A 19,241-nucleotide genomic window follows, 5' to 3' on the forward strand; every position below is an offset into this window, starting at 1 on the left:
CCACTCTGACCTCTCTCGTCGTCCACCCACTCAATATCAACACCAAGTTGATGTTAAGAAGGCAATTTTGATGTGGCAAGAAAAAAAGGCACACGAAATGACTCGGGAATGTGCCAACATTGTGTTTAATTTTTTTGTCAATTGCACTCTCTCGCGCCCCGCAAATGAGGAAGGAAAAATTTTGTGATTTCAAAACACGCCCGCGATCGTTGGACTTTTCAGAGAGAGAGAGAACAGCACAGAGATCGTAAGTGAAGAGTGTGAGGAAAGAGTTTATGCTGTACTTTGGATCATAAAATGTGTGACACTGGCGATGTCGACTTTCTTCCCGCGCCAAAGTGACAAGAGCGCCGCCGCCAAGAGCAGTTTTGATAAGGGCAGCATTTTTTTCATCGTCTCCTGTGTGTGCCAACTTCAATGAGAAAAGTTCGTTGACACAACCAAATCATCATGAGAGACATGATGCAATGAAGTGAATCAGTTTCGTGCTCACCCACACGACAGAAAAACAAAGGAAAATCGTCTTCCTGGCAGCCCAACAATTGCGCGTTCTTTAGAAAAGTCAAAAAATTCTTTTCGTGAGTTCTTTCTTTTTTTTTCCTCAACTCTCCACATATCGTGGCCTCGCACAACTCCAAAGTGATCTCGTTTTTTTTCTCTCTCTCTCTCTTGCACTGCTTGTGCTCCTCAATCTCACCTCAATCTTCCTCTGTTGTGTCTCTCTCGTGGTTGGGTTTTCTTCCTTGAGAGAATGAGAATCGTGAGTGAATTTGATGAGTATTTTAAAATTTTTGCGTAAAATACCAAAGTTTGTGCTCGAGAAGATTGGTGGGTATCTTTTCGCAAAAGAGAGAGAGAGAGAATTCCAACTCGCAAGTATAGACGCAATGGCCAGAGCGAAGAATACCGCGCGATAAGAAGGATGAATTTGAACATCCACAAAATTACCTCTGGATGTTATGAAGGTGTATTTACTTACAATTTCGTGATCATATAGCGTGGCACGTAAAGTGTTTTGCTGGCTGATCGCCTGGAATTCTCCATCTCACTCTGGTCACCGTGTGCTTTTGTACTTCTTCAAAATCGACCAAGATTGAGTTCTCTGATTGAAATATAATTCCCTGGAATGCGATATATCGGTTTATTAGTCTCTCTCTTGCTCGTCTTTTTCCATACTCAAGCACACATCTCCATACACCTATTTCACTGTGCGGCTGGCGCGAACCTATTCGCCTAAGCCATCGCGCGCGGATGGTATTGGAGAAAAAAGATGACCAAAAATAGCGGGAACGAGAGATGTTTCTCATTGGAGCCCATGGAGTATCATGTGTGTATAATTTATTATGTTTCCCCCCTTGAACAGCGAAAATATGCGTGTAAATTGTGTATCTCTCCTATAACTCATAGGCAAGAGAGTGTGAGATAAAAGATTACACCCAATAAATAGCTTACGTATGCACTTTTCGCGCCACTTGCAATTGGAATCACACTAAAAGTGCCCCAGCCAGGAAATAAAACGCTCAACTCTTTTTTTTTTCTTTCTCTCAACACATAAATTCTTACTCATCCACCGATTTTTATTCTACACAATCAGAGGAATGCAGGAAGTCGTATCATCGCAGACTTTCATGAAATTAATATATTTCTTATCGCTCAACATATTCAATGCACTTCATCGGTAATCGCCACAGCTAAAGAGCTTCTTCCCAATGTTGATAATTACACTACGTTTCTTCTTTTTTTTCTTCTTTCACGAGAAAAACACAGCTGATAAGCACGTTTCAGCAAAGAGTGAATTATCAGGAAATTATGCAGATGTGCAAATAAATGCTTTTGCCGCGGAAAGTTTAACCCTTTTGTGCATAACGAGAGAAACACCGCGTGGCACAGTTCAATTGGCAGATTCTGTGATTAGTTTGTGTGTACAATTTTTGAGCCATTGATATACGCAGAAAGAAGCATCTTGACAATGAGGTGAAGTGGTTTGGAAAGAATCTCCGATTTCATTTAAATACTCTTTTTCCCATTTATTATTAGATTTCATCGTAATTAGTGGCTTTCCAAGAAGGCAACATTATAGAGAGGAAGAGAAGCCAGATCTGAAGATGAATATATCGTCCCACTATTGGGAGAATTCTCGGTATAAATATTAATAAAATAAGTCTTGGCGTGCAAGTGAAGAGATTACAGTGGATGGAATATGCGTGCTCAGTAGAGTGGCTTCTTGGGAAATTTATTTCCAATAAATAAACAGTAAAGCCTTGTGAATTTTATAGTTGGTGTACACACAACACACCGGCTAAATATCTCCGCGACCACTCATTCTCACCCTCCATTCGCGCCAAACTGAAAATTTCTCACACACATCGATTGCGCGCGCGCGCACTCTTGGAAGATGCTGGAGCGCGCGGAGATGCGCCATCGCGGAGAGCAGAAATCTCTGGAGAGAAAACCGGCAGTGTGATCCAATAATTTATCCATTTTAATAATCGTCGCGCGCTCACACACAGTCGCGCGCGAGCGCAGCTTAGAAAGTCTGCGTGTACATTGAACTATTAGCCGCAGTGCGCGATAGTCGAACGAAAATCTCGATATACTAGCTGAGTGGCGACCAGTTTGTAAGCCAAAGGCATATTACTAGTTTTTCAGATAACCGCTTTGCTTTCGCATTCCACAGAATCGCTTTAAAAAGTCAACTGACGTCAATCTGCCTCTTTTCTATGACACTCTCAGCGCGCGCAACTTGAATCGCGCGCCACTCTATTTGCAGCGCTGCCACGTTTACCAATGCCTATCATAACATTATGTACACCACACAGAGAGAGAGAGCATAGGTATGCTTTGGGCCGGAGAGGCGCGGAATGTCTTCCTGGGGTCGCAGGGCGCAAAAAAGGTGCATTCCTTTCATGCGGTGAAATGCTACCGGCCAAATGCCAAGACTTTGCGCGTCGCATTGACAAATTCCCTTCCATCTTCTAGATTTCTGTGAAATCTAATGACTGATTTTCCCTCTACACAGTACTAAAATATACTCTCCTCCATGAGCCGCGAATTCACGGCATAGTTCATTATATAATAGCAAATATTTTCTCATATTCCACTGCGCCAAGGGGGAGATATTGCGCCCGGGCAATTGCTGTCCTAGAATTCCTTCCAAGATTCTCTGCATCAAACACTATCCCAATAATAATTGGGTGAGAATGGGAAGAAAATAGTGTTGTGTCCATGAGTGTTGGACACCTCAATGGAGAAGACGAAGAGAAAAAAAGGCAGCCACGTTCTTGTGTGGTGGTTGAGTTGATTTAAAAACAAACTGATAAATAATTTGCAAAGGAATGCGATGTTTACAGTAAACTCCAACGAGGAATTGTACACTCATACCAGAAAACTTTCAAATGGCTCCGCGATGGAAAAACTCGCGATATATATATATATGCTTGGCTGCTACATTCTCACCGCTCTCTTCGCCACTGCATACGGGCATTTTTGTATTTTTGCCGCGCGACCACTTCTTGCAATATAACAGTTGATTTTGGTGTGTCTCTCAAAGCATTCCTCAGATTGTGGGATCGTGCAAATCTCATATAAATTATCAGTCTTATCTGCAATCGAGGAATTTCATTAGATAGCCGCGCGCACAGCTTTCATGGGACTCTTTCGCGTGCCTTCACGACTCACGGACAGCAAGAGAGAGCGACGGAGGACATTAGCTGGGAAATGCTTAATATTTCACGCAGAACATTTTTCCCTCTTTCAGCGCAATTAATGCCGCATTCAACCTACGAATAGCGGCTGTGTTGGACCAAAATCCATCCCAGATCACTCATTAAGGCTAATCTCGTGCATTCTAATCAGCCTCAAGTACGCAAGAGATACGCGAATCTCGCAATTTCCATGTTATCATGATCATGAATTCCATTCCGAAAAAACAAATATAGGGGAAAGCGGGGAAGAATAAGTCAGGGATAAATTCGGTCAAAGTATTCTTATCTTAAAATAATGTTCTTTACTTAAAGACTTTCTTTATTATTGCCTTTGGATTTCATTCTAGAAACAAGTGAAAAATTGCATTTCGAAAGTGCCCCACAGTGGGGCAGTTTTGTACAAAATGCAGTGAAAATCCCTGTATTTTCTTTACTCCGGAATAAAACGTTTCTTCTTTGTGAGAAATGCATCGGAAGTCTTTACTAAAATCCCCGTCTTTCCCCTACTCAAGCCATCATCACAAACATTGCACGTCAGACATCCTGGCTTGTTCCAGTAAACAAATCCCCGCGTGCTCTTCTATTTCAATTCCATGCCGCAAATATATTTCACGAATTAAAGATAGAATTCGCGAAAGGCGCGCACAAAAAACGACACGAGGCAGCATTTCTGCGAAAGCAGACACCCTCCAATCAGCAGAAAAGAGACATTAAATGGGGCATTTTGCACATAGAAGTGCCTGACTTCCCCGCGATTTGAGTGAGATTCCAGAAAGCGCGCATTTATTAATTGCTACCCTCTAGATATGCTGTGCTTTTATGCTCCTATTTTTCGCCAAGTGTGTGATCCTCTGCATGCCTCAGCACGCGGGGTCAGGGCGCGCGCGCGCACGCGAAAAAAAAGTGAGTCAAAATGTACACACATTCCGAAAAAGCGACGTCAATATTTATTATCACACACCGCTTATAAATACAATTACGACAATTGCTCTGGTGGCGGGAATAGGAGTACAAGAATTTTATACTTGTACACTTTTTTTCGGAATGTACCGCTCTTTTCGCTCCCTCTCGCTCACTCTCTCGCGTCTAAACCAACATATCCACTGTACACACTTCGTGTGGTGTGGAAGAAAACCATGGGATCACGCCAGAAAGCATAGTGTTGGGAAAATGTTTGTAGCACACATCCGAAGCTTCTCGGGCACACAAACACCAAAACTATGCTCTGTGCGCACGGTTAAAAATAATCTCCCAAAGAGATGGTTAACAGCACACTGTGAACAATGTGGTGCTATAGCAACACTTGCGGCAATACACACAGAAAGCACGCCGTGTTTCTGTGTGCATCGCAGTGAAATAAGACAATTTCTCAGTGACTCCGTTCGATGGTGTGCACAAGGAATTCAGTTTCGAAAATGAGCGCTTCAAGAGAGGTCTGTCAGCTCTAACGAGTCACTGTGTGTTTTTTTTTCTCACCATTCGCCCCAATCGCCGCGAATTCTATCAACATTTCTCCTCGATTAAGTGACTTTGTTTTTTTTATTCTTTTAAATTAAGTTCATTGTGCCGTTTTGTTTCTCTACATAAGTTTCCGAGTATCCACACCGAGAGGGAGAAGAATTATCGCAAATTTTCTCCTCACTCAAAATTGTGCGCAAAGTGTCTGGCTTTAAACTGATCTGTGCAGTTAATCCTGGGATTAGGCTTATAAGTGTTATCCAATTCGAAGGAGAGTGACTGCCAAATGATCAACTTATGGGCTGAACAGTCGCCGAACAGCAACATTTGCCCATAAATCCATGGAAATGCCCATTAATTGATACACATTAATTGAGCACAAAAGTATACGCGAGTGAATTCTTTTCTACACTGTTGACTGTGTGTTTTTTTTTCGCGAGAAATTGTAAAAGTTGATCTTTTTGTTCGCATTTGAGACTGTTTGCAGCGAGAGCGAAAGAGAGAGAGAGAGAGCTGGGGAAAACCACTGGATCGTTTTTCCCTCAAAAAAAGAAATATAGTAACCCAAATATTATAGTTTCCGTTGAATTTCATCCACCCCGCGCTCAGTCATGGACAAATGAAATTCTTCCCTCTCACCGTGCCGAAAAAAAGGCCCGATGGCGTGTGTGTGTGAGGTTTTAATAAAATGGTGTTGAACCTACAAGAAAAGCTATAACAGATTATCTATTATTACACAAAAAAATACCATTGGAATGTGCAACACACGAAGAAGAAGTGGCAACATCGCTCTGTGGAATTTCAATATGGCGGGACAGAGTGGATAATACACCCATCTCACTCACCATCCGTCCAGCAGTGTTGAGAGGAGTGAGAAGGCGCGACGGAGAAGTTTGTGTTATACTGTTGAATTGAAATAGTGTGTTGTGAAGAAAAATACAAGAAGTAGAAGGTTCGAAAGGCAAGAAAAAAGGTTTTATATTTCTCCTCTATACCCACAATAGAGGAAGATTTGTGTATGTAGTTTGAGAAGTACATGAGAGAGAGAAAGAGAGAAGCAAAACAAGAAGATAGTTCACAACAAGACAAGAAAAGATAGGGCGAAAAAAAACACGGGGGAAAAGGGCCCGAATAAACTCTGTGCGCGGGTAAAAAGTTAAAAGAAAAGTGTTGAATATGCCAAAAAGACATAGTAAAAATGGTGAACTTCACTTGCCCGATGGTTGGGAAATTGGTCAGGACTACGATGGAAAGATCTACTACATTGATCACAACAGCAAGAAAACCACTTGGATCGATCCAAGAGACAGGTGAGCAGTAGTTGTGTGCAGACCTTCGAGAATCCCCCTTAACAATCACCTCACATCAACCTTCAAGATCGCATTCCAGCGAGATTTCCACGCTTCACGCCGCCTCAGAACCCGCTCATGAGATTTTCCACTTCCAATCTTCTGACACTTCTTGAGAAAATCCCCCATCTTGAGGCTCTTGTGCCGAAGCATTCACAGCACTTGTCATTGACGGAATTAATTCGCCACAAAGTCATTGAATCATAGAGGAATTTGCCAAAAGGCATTCAATTATACGATTTTAATAGGGAAATTATATGTAGAAAGTGGTCAGAAGGAAGTTAAAAATTGATCAGAATAATATTTTGACTATTTTCAATGTGAAATTCCGATGAAAAACAGCGAAGCAAAAACTAGAATAGATTTTTCTTTTTGCGTTTTTTCTCTCCAAAAGGTCAAATTAGAATTCTCAAGCGAAGTTTACGATTAGGTCAACGTGAAGATCACAAAGTCTGTGAGCCACCGAAGCTCAATCTCTCCTCACTCCTCTAAAGAACTATAAAATTCCATTTGAATTCTTCACTGGATCTTGCGATCGTGAAACGAAGAAACACACAAGCTAAAGATCGTCAAATGTAAATGAAGTGTTTTTTTTCCCTCGATTTGTGTGTTTGTCCTCCTCCCAAGTCTCTCTGTCACTTCATAACTCGATCAATTCTTCCTAATTTAAATTTCTGTCTCATCGTTTTGTATAGATTTTAATTTTTAATAAGAGAGACTCTTCTCGCGTCACTCTTCGCATTCTCACCACAAAAGTCCACACATTGGCAGAGGGAGCAAGAGAGAGAGAGAGAAAGAGAGCTTTGACGTACATTTTGAAAAGTCAGACAAGAGAGAGAAAAAAATGTGAAATAAAATGTATAAGAAAGAACAAATGGACGAGAGGAAAAAGAAGGAGATGTGTTTAGGAGGAGAAAAACCCAAGCATTGGAGGTTTATTTAAATAAATCAACAGTATGAGTGATGTGTGTTAGAAATGCCTCAAGAAAATGTTCCGTGCATCGAAAATATATTGACCTTTTACTTTGGAAACTAACACGACTCGTGTCTGTGTGAGCTTGTCGTGTTTCACTCTTTCTTTTTACCATCGGGAGATTGAGAAATACCACATAGCAGAGAAGAAATTTAATGCATTTTTCTACGTGAAATTCGCGTTTTTTTTCTCTCCCCTCTTTATGAGAAACAGCAATTTTCTTGGCAGTTGCAGAAGTTGCAAAGCTATGCAGAATATTTTTGTTAAGCCCATTTCGGATATGACCTGAATCATACAATATATTATAGCTTCTGGTATTTCAGAGTTGCAAACTTTGTATGTCTTTTCGAGGTCAACGCGGTGATCAATTTCGAAAATTGTGTAATCATATTGAACCCTATCGCATTCCAAATTTCTATTGAGTGCGCGACGCGCTTAAGTAGGTCCACGAGATAAGATCAAATCTACTATATTGACGTACTCTGGGGAGTAAATTGTAGAATCATCGCTGATCGAGAGTGTCTCTCTATTTAAGATCACCGGAGAACCTGATATTGCCGGGAATCCATAATGGATTATACAGGTTCTTGAATTATTCAAATTCAACTTCTTCACCGTGAGATAAAACAATCCTAAAGATTGTGTGGAATGGTTCGTTGGAAAGTTCTGTAGCAAAACCCTAGTTTTCTCCGGAGGCTCTAACTTAAGTCGTCTCTCCCGGCGCTGAATTTATAGCCGCTCAGCCCTATCTTATTCCGGTATCTTCAGCACAGCAACATCTGTCTTCCCGCGCGCGCATTTCAAGAGGAAATTTCCCATGGTCGATTTGAAGTCTCTCTTTAGGCATTTTTTACACCATCCACGGAATGCACATGCAAGGGAGGCAAAATATATTCCCGTCCGGAGAGGTAAAACCACGTTCCTCGGTATTTTTAGTCTCCGCGCTCAGCGTCACAGTTCAGCTATTTTAATTAGGTGCGTGTAATGACTTTGAAATAGTTGGAATTCCACACGATATGTAACAATAAAGCACATAACACACGGAAGATGCTATTGAATAGTCTCTCTCTGCTAATGCATACATTAGCAGAGAAAATCCGTCTCAATAGTGTCCTGAGAATAACATATATTGTTTGAAGAATAAAAAAATCTCTCCTAAGGAATTCAATTGAGAGGCACAGAAAAATTCGGTCAAGTGCCAAAATGTTGCACAGTCGAGTTGTGATATTATGAAAAGCGCGCGCGGCTTTTTCCGTGGGCGCCGCAACAATATGTTGGTTTTGGCAGTATTATATTTGTGATTTCACTATTTAGTTGCCCATTGCGCGATAGATATATATGAAATGCGGTGTGTATGGAATGCGACAAATACACGCCCGTTTTGGAGCTTTTCCTCGTTCGACACGCGCTCCTAAATTTTGTAATTGTGCGCGCCTTCCCACCCGAAATAATCACTGAAATCGATCGACAAAGTGGATTTTTTTCGCACTGCTGAATCGTGCTTCAACACTCCAAAGGCTAATAAGCATACCAAACTACTGAGTCACAACCTTAGCGAGAGAGAGAGAGAGAGAGCGAGATTTGTGTGTAATAAAATATTGACTGTGAGGGCAAATTGCTGGATTGCTGAAGTCTACTTCCACGATGGCAGACTGGATTGTCTGCTAACACACCCACCTGTTTTGCCAATGACTCTCATGCTTTTCTATCGGACAAAGCATTTGCCCAAATTTGGATACACTTGACCATCGAGTGTGTGCGGAGAATGTCGTGAGAAGAGGCCCGAAAAAGCCATAAAATTTATACTAATTTCATCTCTTCCCCCCAAAAAAGAAACAAACCTCCCCAAAAGTTCCATATAATATCTTTCGCGCGCGCGATTGTGTTGTGCACGATGAAAAATGCCTGTGCCATGAATTGTTGTGTGGCTTCTGTATATGTTCATTAATGAACTTGACGACATTCTTCCTGTTTGAAACATCTTTTTCGATTGAAATTTACGCAGTCTCTTCTCTCATCCAATGAATATCTCGCTGTGCCTAACTGTATGACTTCTCTCTTAATCTGCACCTCTTCATCGTCGAAACACATGAGCATTCTTGCTCGTGTGCCGCGCTGACACAGCATGAAAAAACTCCCTCCCTTTTGGTGAAAGACACTCTTATATACGCGAGAAAAAAATTCCTCTTCCGCCCACATCATTTGCCTCTCTTTACGCGATCTCTCCCGCAGACGCACAATGACGATATCTCCATGAACACAACATCTCAGCTTAATAATGTACGCCATGAATGATCCCTTTTCCTGATATCTCACACACGCAATGTATCAGCGCCGAATCACCACCGAAATAGCGACAATAAACTTGTGACATTTGCAACATCTTATTTATAAAAGACACCACAGACAGAAATACCGCCCAAAATAGGTTCATCGGTTTGTTCGAGAGAGACTTTTAGACGCGCGGCTCGCATCAAAACGAGGTGATTTGTTTAAGGCCCATTTACACGACACATTTTTCCACCGATCCGCGCGAATACAAGCGCTCAATTGTAAGTCGATTCCCAAGTTTGGTTTGCGCTGTGTTGTGATCTTTCTTTGGGGCTCTCGAAAGAAATGCGGTCTCTTCCTATCAGTAATTTTTCTTCAATTCATCTGAAAGCCAGGCGCGCGGGGGACAATGAGGAGATTCCCACACTCAGTATGTCCACTCTCTGGCCATTGTTACAATGTAAGAATCTCGCTCTCTCACTGAGTGGTTTTTCTCTGTGTGTAAATTGCAGGAGGATGATGGTGGGCAAAAAGAGCCAAGAGGAAGGCACATCTTGAACTTGAATTGAAGATTATTTACTTGAGATGCACGAAGTTGTACAACGAGTGTGTCCGGTGAAGAAGTGATTTTTTACAGATGTTAGGAAGAGATTTTTCCCTCGTGAACCTCTTCCTCCGACAGAGAGTGAATCGACGAGACAAACAGAGACAATTCCCTCCGACATTCATTCCATGATAATTAGTCCATCCTCCTACACATCAAAGTCCACTGTTCCGGGAGGCCTGGGAGAGCTCCTTGCACAGGCAATAATTCATGAATTAATTGCCATGATGTTAGAAAATGGTGCGGATTCGCTTCACTTGCGCCCTGTCCACGACAGCCGCGCGCGATGTAATAAAGATTGCCTGATGGTAAAAATGCGGCGAATGACCGGCAATCTCTATAAAAGTGTGGGAGGATTCAAAACGAAATTCCTCAACAATGATGGTCGGCTATTTAAATTAATTTCCCACACTTATCAACTTCCTGTGGTCTCTGTGGGGTTGAACAACGCCTTCCGCGAGACATTCCCTCCTCGGCTGTGCAGACATGAAGACAGTCACTCAGCCTTTTGGATTTCACTAGAATTCATGGTTTGAATTAAATGACAAGTATATATTGAAGAAGCAGGGAAAAAATCCGTTCTGAAAGCTTTCTGACGAAAAAAAAAACAGATCAACACACCCGACATGAATTCCAAATAGCTCAGAGTCTGCCTTTTTCTTCATTGTCTTTCATTTTCTCCTCATGAATGTACTTAGCAATAATAATAGTTTCTGATGTGATACTCTTGAATCAGCGTTCTTTTTTTTCGCCGTATCGCATATACATCTTCCTCTCCATGCTCTCGAAGATGCAATTAAATTTTTCTCCTAAGCTATATTAACAACCGTTAAAATATTTCTCTCTTTCTCTCTCCTGGCTGTCTTTTTTGCCCTCCCCAGACCAAGCGTCTTCATCTTACCACTGTTGGGAGTGTGTGTCGCATTTAGAAGATATCTCCATAAATCGTTAGATTAGAGCTCAACTCTTTTTAATCGTCTGTCGTCGTTCTTTTTTTTGCTTGCTGCTGTTTTAGCAAAGGAGCGGCGAGAAGAGAGTGTAATCTTGTATCGATAAAGTCCACTGGTCTGATATTTCCAGAGAGAAGACTGTATAAATGAAATGACAGTCTCTTGGAATTTTATATCTTGGTCATTCTCGTGTCGTTTTTATTTCTAGCCAGAAAAGAGTGTGTGGACTGTCCAAAAATAGCCGAAGATTGAGCATTAATTTATCAAGAGAGAGGAATTCTGGGGAATTTCCCATCACTGCAGACTTTTTTCAAACTCCAATAATCGCGTTCGCGCGCGCGAGCGAAAAGGAGAATGTTATGGCATTTCCTATGAGGAAGATGATGATGGGGAGAAAACAAAAAAAAAACATGCGAAAGCTCGCGTCTCTCCCGTCAAAACTTTATCAACCATCACGCCCGAGAGAGTTGGGTGAACGTGAAGGGGCAGAAAGTGTTTCAAGTTAATCATTCCGTTTGGGACAATTTCATGATAACACTTTCAATGATTCACTGATAGCGCAGGAATGTTGATATGTTTATTTTCACTCACTTGTAGAAATTTTGTCGCTCACTTAATAGCAGAAAATGTATAATTGTGTGTGCGCGCGGCGTCCAAATGGAATTTCTCAGAAAGTCGCGAAATTAGTGCGAAATCTGCGCGCTTCTCGGAAATCCACTCTCAATCAGTTCGCGATTCTCTTAATTAGATTTTCAAGTATTATTTCAAACACTGATTTTCTCTCTTGTCTCACTGCCTCTCGACACACTCCAAATAGAAAAAGAATATCACTCTGGGCAATTTATAGAGCACTGAAGCGCGCGCTTATCTCAAGACATACAACATAAAAATTGTAAGAAGAAGTAATGAAATTTCATAAATATTGCAATATGAGTGTGAAAATCTGGGTGAATTTTCAATATATTCCACTCATCTCACTTCTGTCCTATTGTGGGACTCTTACAGATATATATGTGTGGCAGTATGTATTTGAAACACTTCAAAATTTGAAGTGAAGTTTATGTAAAAATAGCCTCATGTTGATTTTATAAACGCTTTCGCTCGATTGGAATTTTTATGGTTTGTGGCGTAATGGAATGTCTTATATATATGTGCATTTTGATTTATTGCCACAAGAGAGCCTCTATTCTAGAGGGCAACTCCTCACTTTTCACTCCTTATTTACATACTTATCCGTATGTACAAATCTATTCAAACAATTCTGCTAAATTTACACTGTAATTCGCATATTAGTTCTCTCTCGCAACTTATACTACTGCCTTTTTTATGGCAATGTGAATTTTTCTCGCCTTCTCCACACCAACCTTTTGGGAAAGAAAGTGCGCGTCTTAAATTTAGCACTTCCCGAAATAATGTAACATTCCAAAGACTCTCTCTCACTCTATAAACTAAGCTCTCAAAGTGTCTTGTTTTTAATCCAAAAATAATTTCCTTAGCTGGTAAAGAAGGTCTTTTTCATTCAATGTTTCTTCCTTTGCCAAAATATTGAGACATTACAGAGTCAGAAATTTAACACTGACTGCGTTTAATGTCTTCAACTCGTCAAATGAGACTTTAATTATGCCTTTTGTGGTTAACAAGTTTTTTTAACCCACCGTCGCAATATTATCTGACTGAGTCATTTTATAAAGAGTTTTAGTCTTGTTGGAGACATTTCCTTTGGATGACGAATTTACGGAAAAAGGCCAAAAAGGCACAAAACTAGTCAGTTATCTAACAATCAGCCTTGACTATGAGTCTGACTGGATTTGGCTTTTGGGATTCCACAGCATAATTTCCACAAGTGATATTCTCAATCAGAGAATATAATAATTTAGCCATTCATTTGCACGATCGCATACAGAAATAATAAAAAGGCCTCCCACCCTTGAAATCAATTTCTGCAATCGCTCTCCAAGTGAAGCGTGACTGAGATGAATTGAATTTGATTGAAATAAGATATATTTCATATTCCGCAGAGAGCGAGAGAAGTCTATTGAAAATGTCACGAGGAATTCTTCCCCGTCTATTCATATTGAAAATAGAAGTGCCTCTGAAGTGGTGACATTAATAATGAATATGTATATTATAAATATAAATAAGCCGTCGAAAAAAAAACACCACGATAAAGAGACTCAGTGGTATGCCAAGGTTAGGTTGTTTGTTGGATTAACTTACTAAAATAGTGTTTGTTTTAAATATAAATGACTCGCTTTTTTTCCACATGAGATTCCAACGCAGTCAGATGACTGCTTTTTTTCTCCTCTTGTGTGCTCTTGTGCGTGTGCCTTCACGAGGATGGCATTCCATAATAATAAAAAGTACCCTTTTTAAACTCTGCTCTCATGGTGTATTTAATATACGTATTAATATCTCTCCACTCTTTCTGTGGCCAACAACGACAGACAGAGAATATTTCGCTTCACCTTCATTGAAGTGATTTTACACTTGCTAAAAACCTCATATCTCCTCTCATCTCATTACCATCTCGTGTTCCTCGATCTCTTTTTTTGCGTGCTCCGCTTCTGGCCACCTCTCAAATGCGGAGCACTGGCATTTTCTCATTGTGTTGCCGTGCGTTATGCCGAGGCAAGAGGGAGAACTTTATAAACATCGTAATGACATGGAGAGATATAAAATTGAAATGTGTTCAACATTCCACAGAAATTCTTGCATAACTTATAAATAGTACAACTAAATTGCCTGCGAGTGTATGCGAGAGAGACACACAGAGTCAGTTTTTCAATTGTGTGTTACAATGTCTTCTCTCAACTCTGCCGCTAAAATGCCTTTTCACTCTTTACCAACCATTTTTCCTCCTCATCAGCCTTTTGCGAAATCCCAAACGCAAGCTATATAACAGAAATATTTTCCCCCCCTTTCACTCTCTTCACCAATTGCAGATATACAAAACCATCAAATTTCGCCGATTGCATTGGCGATGAATTGCCATTGGGCTGGGAGGAGGCCTATGACACCATCATTGGCCGATACTATATCAATCACCTCAATCGTGAGTATATTATTGTGAAATTTCACACCCTATCTCCATGCCAAACAATAGAAGAATCGCTCGCGGAGAGCAATAAAATTCACACGCCACAATACACAATTCTCTCCGTCTCTATCGGCCACTATAGAATCAACACAACTCGAAGATCCGCGACAAGAATGGAAAATTGTCCAAGAGGCCATGCTTCGTGAATATCTCAATTCAGCACAGGACGCACTCGAGGCGAAGAAGGAGATCTACGATGTGAAGCAGAGGCGACTCATGCTGGCTCAAGATGAGTTCAACAATCTTAACGCGATGGCCGCAAGTAGAACTAGTCGTAAGTATCCGAACCTAGACCTACTAACCATCTCGGGTCAAGCCTCAACGGGTTCTAAACAATGCGTCAACCTTCTATTTGCAGTTTATTCATCGTCGAGCTCAATTAGTACCAAATTTGATCCTGAACTTCTCAAAGCTGATCTGGCTTTGTCCAAGGAACGAGTGCGACGACTGAAGCGAGAACTAGCGCAAATTACATCAGAGATTTCCTTCACACAGCGCGGCGTGGACACACTCTACAAGTACGCCAACAAGTGCCCAAATCAATCCCACTCCAATCTAACTCATGACTTTCTTCTTTGCCTTTGCAGTGTGGAGCAGAAGCTCAGTGCCCGCGAGAATGGATGCTACAATCTGGCTGAAGTTCAGGCGATACGGGACGAGATGATCAAGATCCAGAAGAATCTCGTGTCTGGCGAGCAGGAGAAGAAGGAGCTGAAGCGCAGTCTGACGCAACTCAAGTACGATCTGACGAGGCTTCAGTACGGCAACGGCAGTCCGGTGGTGTCAGCTCTCAATCTGGCCCAGGATCGCGTCTGTGCCTCATCGCAGACGGATCTCTGTGCGGATATCTTCCCACTGGGCGCCAGATTGGCGGAAGTGGCAAAGACGCGTCTACAGTACGACGAGTGGAAGAAGAGGATAAAGTACCTGCAGCAGCAACTGGCGGATCATGTGGAGAAGATTGAGCCTGGACAGCTGGAATCGGACAAGGATCGATTGCTTCTGATCCAGGAGAAGGAGCAATTCCTCAAAGAGCTCCGCAGCATACCGACGTCGTCGAAGACACCCAAAGAGGTGGCTGAGATCCAGTCCACGTGCCACCAGCTGGAGCAGGAGCTCAACCAGGAGTACGAGTTCAGCAATCAGTGCATAGCCAACAGATTGCGAGTGCATGAGGAAAAGCAGATGCTGCTGACGCAGCTGCAAGACGCTCTGCGGTCCACCAAACTGCTGGAGGAGAGACTGAAGAGCTTATCCTCCGGCAGCACCTTCTCCATCAGCAGTGGATCTAGTCTGGGCTCTCTATCCACCGCCAGCAGCAAGGGATCGCTATCAGGCCTCAGCTTCACGGACATCTACGGTGATCCGCTGTCTACTGAGCCCCAGGTGGACATGGTGGACCTCCAGCGGTGTATCCAGAGGCTCTCTCATCCCTCAGAAGTCTCCTTGTCGCCGCGCAGCAGTCTCTCCATGGAAACTCCTCCGGCGTCACCAATGAAAGACTCCTCCGAGTGTGCCACGAAGGGTGACGAGCCCACGTATGAGAACACGAAGAATCTGGACCTCAGCTCCACTGTGCTGGACTGCATGAGACTGGAGGAGAGGCTGCAAGAGCTGGAATTCAAGCAGAGCATGGGTCTGGCGCCTCAGCTGTCGCCGATCTACGAGAAGCCCTCTCTGCTCGATCTGCCGCAGCAGCAAATGGCCATGTCACGATCATCCTCCGCCTCCAATACGCGCTCAGTCTCAGCCGCCGTGAGCAATGAATCTGTGGCCGGTGATTCGGGAGTGTTCGAAGCGTCCCGAGCTCTGCTGCCCAATCGAGAGGCTGCTCAAGTGCAGATTGGACTGAAATACTCCAAGACGGACAGTGCTCTGCACATTTCACTCGAAAGGGCGAGGAATCTCACGGCTCTTTGTCCTCTGCAGCAATGTCAAATGTAAGTTTACAAGCTTGATATCAAGCTTCAGCAGACACTTTAATTATGCTAATTGTCTTTGCAGGTACTTCAAAGCTGCCCTCCTGCCAAATTCGTCACAAACTCTACGTACAAATAATTTCACGGACTTCCAGAAACCAGTATTTGGAGACAGTTTCTCAATAGCCATACATCTGCACAAAGTATTCACCAAGACTCTCCAGGTTAACGCCATCGCGATATTGGCTGGCCAACGCGAAGAGTGCATTGTAAGAAACCTTTAGAAACTGACTAATTTTCAGGGGTAAAACTGATGAAATGTATTTCTGCCCTTTCAGGGATGCGCTCAAGTGAGTCTGGCGGAATTCAATGCGGATGACGCAACACTCAAGTGGTATAATATCCTCAACTTCCGCTACTTGAACAACCTGGAGACCTTTGAGGTCGTCGGAGCGTGCAAGGAGGAATCCTCGGACGAGTCCACAATCATCTCCTCGCAGACCTCAACACTGACACGCAATCAGGGCCAGGAGGATGTCCATCATGCCGCTCTGGCGATGGAATTGAATCAAAGACTGAACATTAACAGCGACGATGAGGATCAATCCGCTGAGGCGAGTGGCGGCAAGGATGACGATGAGTCGAGCACTGAGGATGAGGATCAGCATGAGTCCACTGAGCAGATGCTGGCGGACTACATGAATGAGGTGCAGAACTACACGCCAGAGATGGCGGACAAGGAGACCAACACCGAGTGTGCGTTCCTACCGGAGAAGGCGCGAAGGAGACTCCAGGAAACTGCAGCGATGTCCAAAGAAACCATTGACGATCGCCTGGTTAAGCGATCACAAACCTTCTCACCAAGGTAAATTGAGCTTAAAGGCTTTAAGGATAAAGCTCGAATATTGATTTTCTTTTCTCTTTCTCATAGCGCTGTTGTCAGCAAGAATCGCATCTGCCGACTCAATCGAAGTGATTCCGACTCAGCCATGCACTTTGGAGCCGCAACACTCCTGCATCCTTTCCAGCGGAACTCAATCGAGCGACGATCGCTGCGATTCCACAACAGACTACCAAAACCTGTGTCCAGTGAGTAGAAGCTTTAAGCTTGTAAAAAGCGCATTTGATCCTCATTTTTGTGGTATTTTTCTCCTTCTAGAAATTCATCCAAGTTCAATTCCACGCACAAGTCTGGATTTAGAGCTCGATCTTCAGGCTCAGCACACGAAACTCGAGACACTCAATGACGAGATCTCTAAATTGAGGGACTTGAAGCAGCGTCTTGAGCAAGCACGAGACGCCAATGATGCTAAAGTGGCCGCCTGGGCACTTGAGAATGAGGACTTCCAGAAGCTGGTCGAGACGGCGGATCCAAACACGCCAGACGACAAGAAGCTGCAGAAGTTGATGCATAAGAAGTCAAAGGAGATCTACAAGCTCAGGAAGACACGCCTAGGCAAGGGACAACCCGACATTGTGTCTTTCAAGTGAGTAAACTTTGTCAAGAAACCATGAGAGATTTTTCTTAAAATCAATGCGTTTGTCTTTGCAGAGAAAAGATGGCTTTCTTCACGCGAATGGGAATGTCAGTGCCTGAATTGCCAACGGAAAATGCATCGAATGAGGACCTAACATTGCCTGACAATCTGCACGGGCCACTGAATCCCTCTCGTCGCAAGAAGATGCCGCCGCCGCCAAGCTATCCGCACGCGGAAGCCGTTCAACTCCTGCACACCGCCGCCGAGATTCACCCAATCCCAGCGCCGCGGACAATCAGCGAGAGCATCGCCGAAGAGACAGAGCCGCCAGATTATGTGGTGGACAGAAACTACGGCGTGGAAGTGTAGGATTTGTGGTGAACTTCATTGCTTCGAGAGAGCCTCAAAGTGCAATAATTAAGATTAGAGAAAAAACGTATCTATTTTACTTTAAGTGTCTCTCATGATGGAAAATTTATCACAACTATTCTTCACAGTATCCAGAACACTGTATTTTATTGCTTCCTTGACTCTGTGATTTTGAAGTAGCATGAACATTTCTCTTAATTTTTTTAAAGAAAAAAAAATAAAAGGAAAACATTTACAATGGAAACTTTAAGCGATTGACTATGTGTCTGTTACTCTATGTCTATTGATAGTTTTTTTTTACATATTTGTGTGTGAAATCACTGCCTGAAAAATTGCTTCTTTATTCACTTATGAGTTTATTTTTTATTGCTCTTCTTATCGACTTCCAAAAACTGCTTCAGATTTTAGTAGCGAAAGAGAGAAACACTATAAAACTTGTGTCTCTTTTTTGTGGTGTGAATAAAAAAAAAAAGGAATTGTGAGAGAGATAACTTTGTTGTTTTGGCCACCCCACCGAGAAATGTTATATATTTCACTAAATCTTTTCTCTATATGTACTTTTAAATTAAGTCTCAAGCAACAACTGGTGGGATTAACTCGTTAGCAAAACTTAGATGTGGAGAGAATTATCAAGGAAATGTTATGTTTGTCAATGAACTAGTTTGTAGAATTCACTATTGAATAGTAAGAAATTGAATTATATGATGAAGAAAAAAACATGCAAGTAAAGAAAGTGCCTAATTTGTTGCAAACTAACTGCTAGGAATAGACAAAAAAGAAATTAGATAGAATTTTATTATTGCAAAGTAACGAAAATAAATAATAGAATGGTATAAAAAGAAAACTAAATGTGTCATAGTCTCAAGAATTAATAAAAAAGAATAATAATAATAACCTGTCGATCGAGGAAAGATTAAAGATTTATAATCTATTTTAACTTCTAGTTCTTCTAAGGCTTAACATAATTAAAACAAGGAATAAAAAAATCTGTAGAAAAGAGAAGAGATAATTTAACACACAAAGAAATATTTTTTGAACAAAATATTCTTAAATATTAACATAAACGCAA

General features: G+C 42.1%; 1 protein-coding gene across 1 annotated transcript; it reads left to right on the forward strand.

Moving 5' to 3' along the window:
- The first annotated feature begins 5,146 nt into the window (after positions 1-5,146).
- On the forward strand, positions 5,147-18,414 carry LOC132257166 (protein kibra). Its single transcript, XM_059753952.1, has 10 exons — positions 5,147-6,472; positions 14,252-14,361; positions 14,489-14,680; positions 14,765-14,924; positions 14,994-16,346; positions 16,411-16,594; positions 16,664-17,190; positions 17,257-17,414; positions 17,485-17,812; positions 17,878-18,414. Exons 1-10 carry the CDS (start codon positions 6,339-6,341, stop codon positions 18,170-18,172), a joined length of 3,441 nt encoding a protein of 1,146 aa, XP_059609935.1. The 5' UTR covers positions 5,147-6,338; the 3' UTR covers positions 18,173-18,414.
- Positions 18,415-19,241: the final 827 nt, after the last annotated feature.

This window comes from Phlebotomus argentipes, unplaced genomic scaffold, assembly GCF_947086385.1.
Source record: "Phlebotomus argentipes unplaced genomic scaffold, Phlebotomus argentipes genome assembly contig_42, whole genome shotgun sequence".
NCBI lineage: Eukaryota > Metazoa > Arthropoda > Insecta > Diptera > Psychodidae > Phlebotomus > Phlebotomus argentipes.

Bases quoted from the DNA above. Each gene is read 5' to 3' on its own strand.
- LOC132257166 (XM_059753952.1), top strand. From the start codon at position 6,339: ATGCCAAAAAGACATAGTAAAAATGGTGAACTTCACTTGCCCGATGGT. The intron at 14,681-14,764 runs GTAAGTATCCGA...TTCTATTTGCAG, and splicing joins GGCCGCAAGTAGAACTAGTC to TTTATTCATCGTCGAGCTCA. The intron at 16,347-16,410 runs GTAAGTTTACAA...TTGTCTTTGCAG, and splicing joins CCTCTGCAGCAATGTCAAAT to GTACTTCAAAGCTGCCCTCC.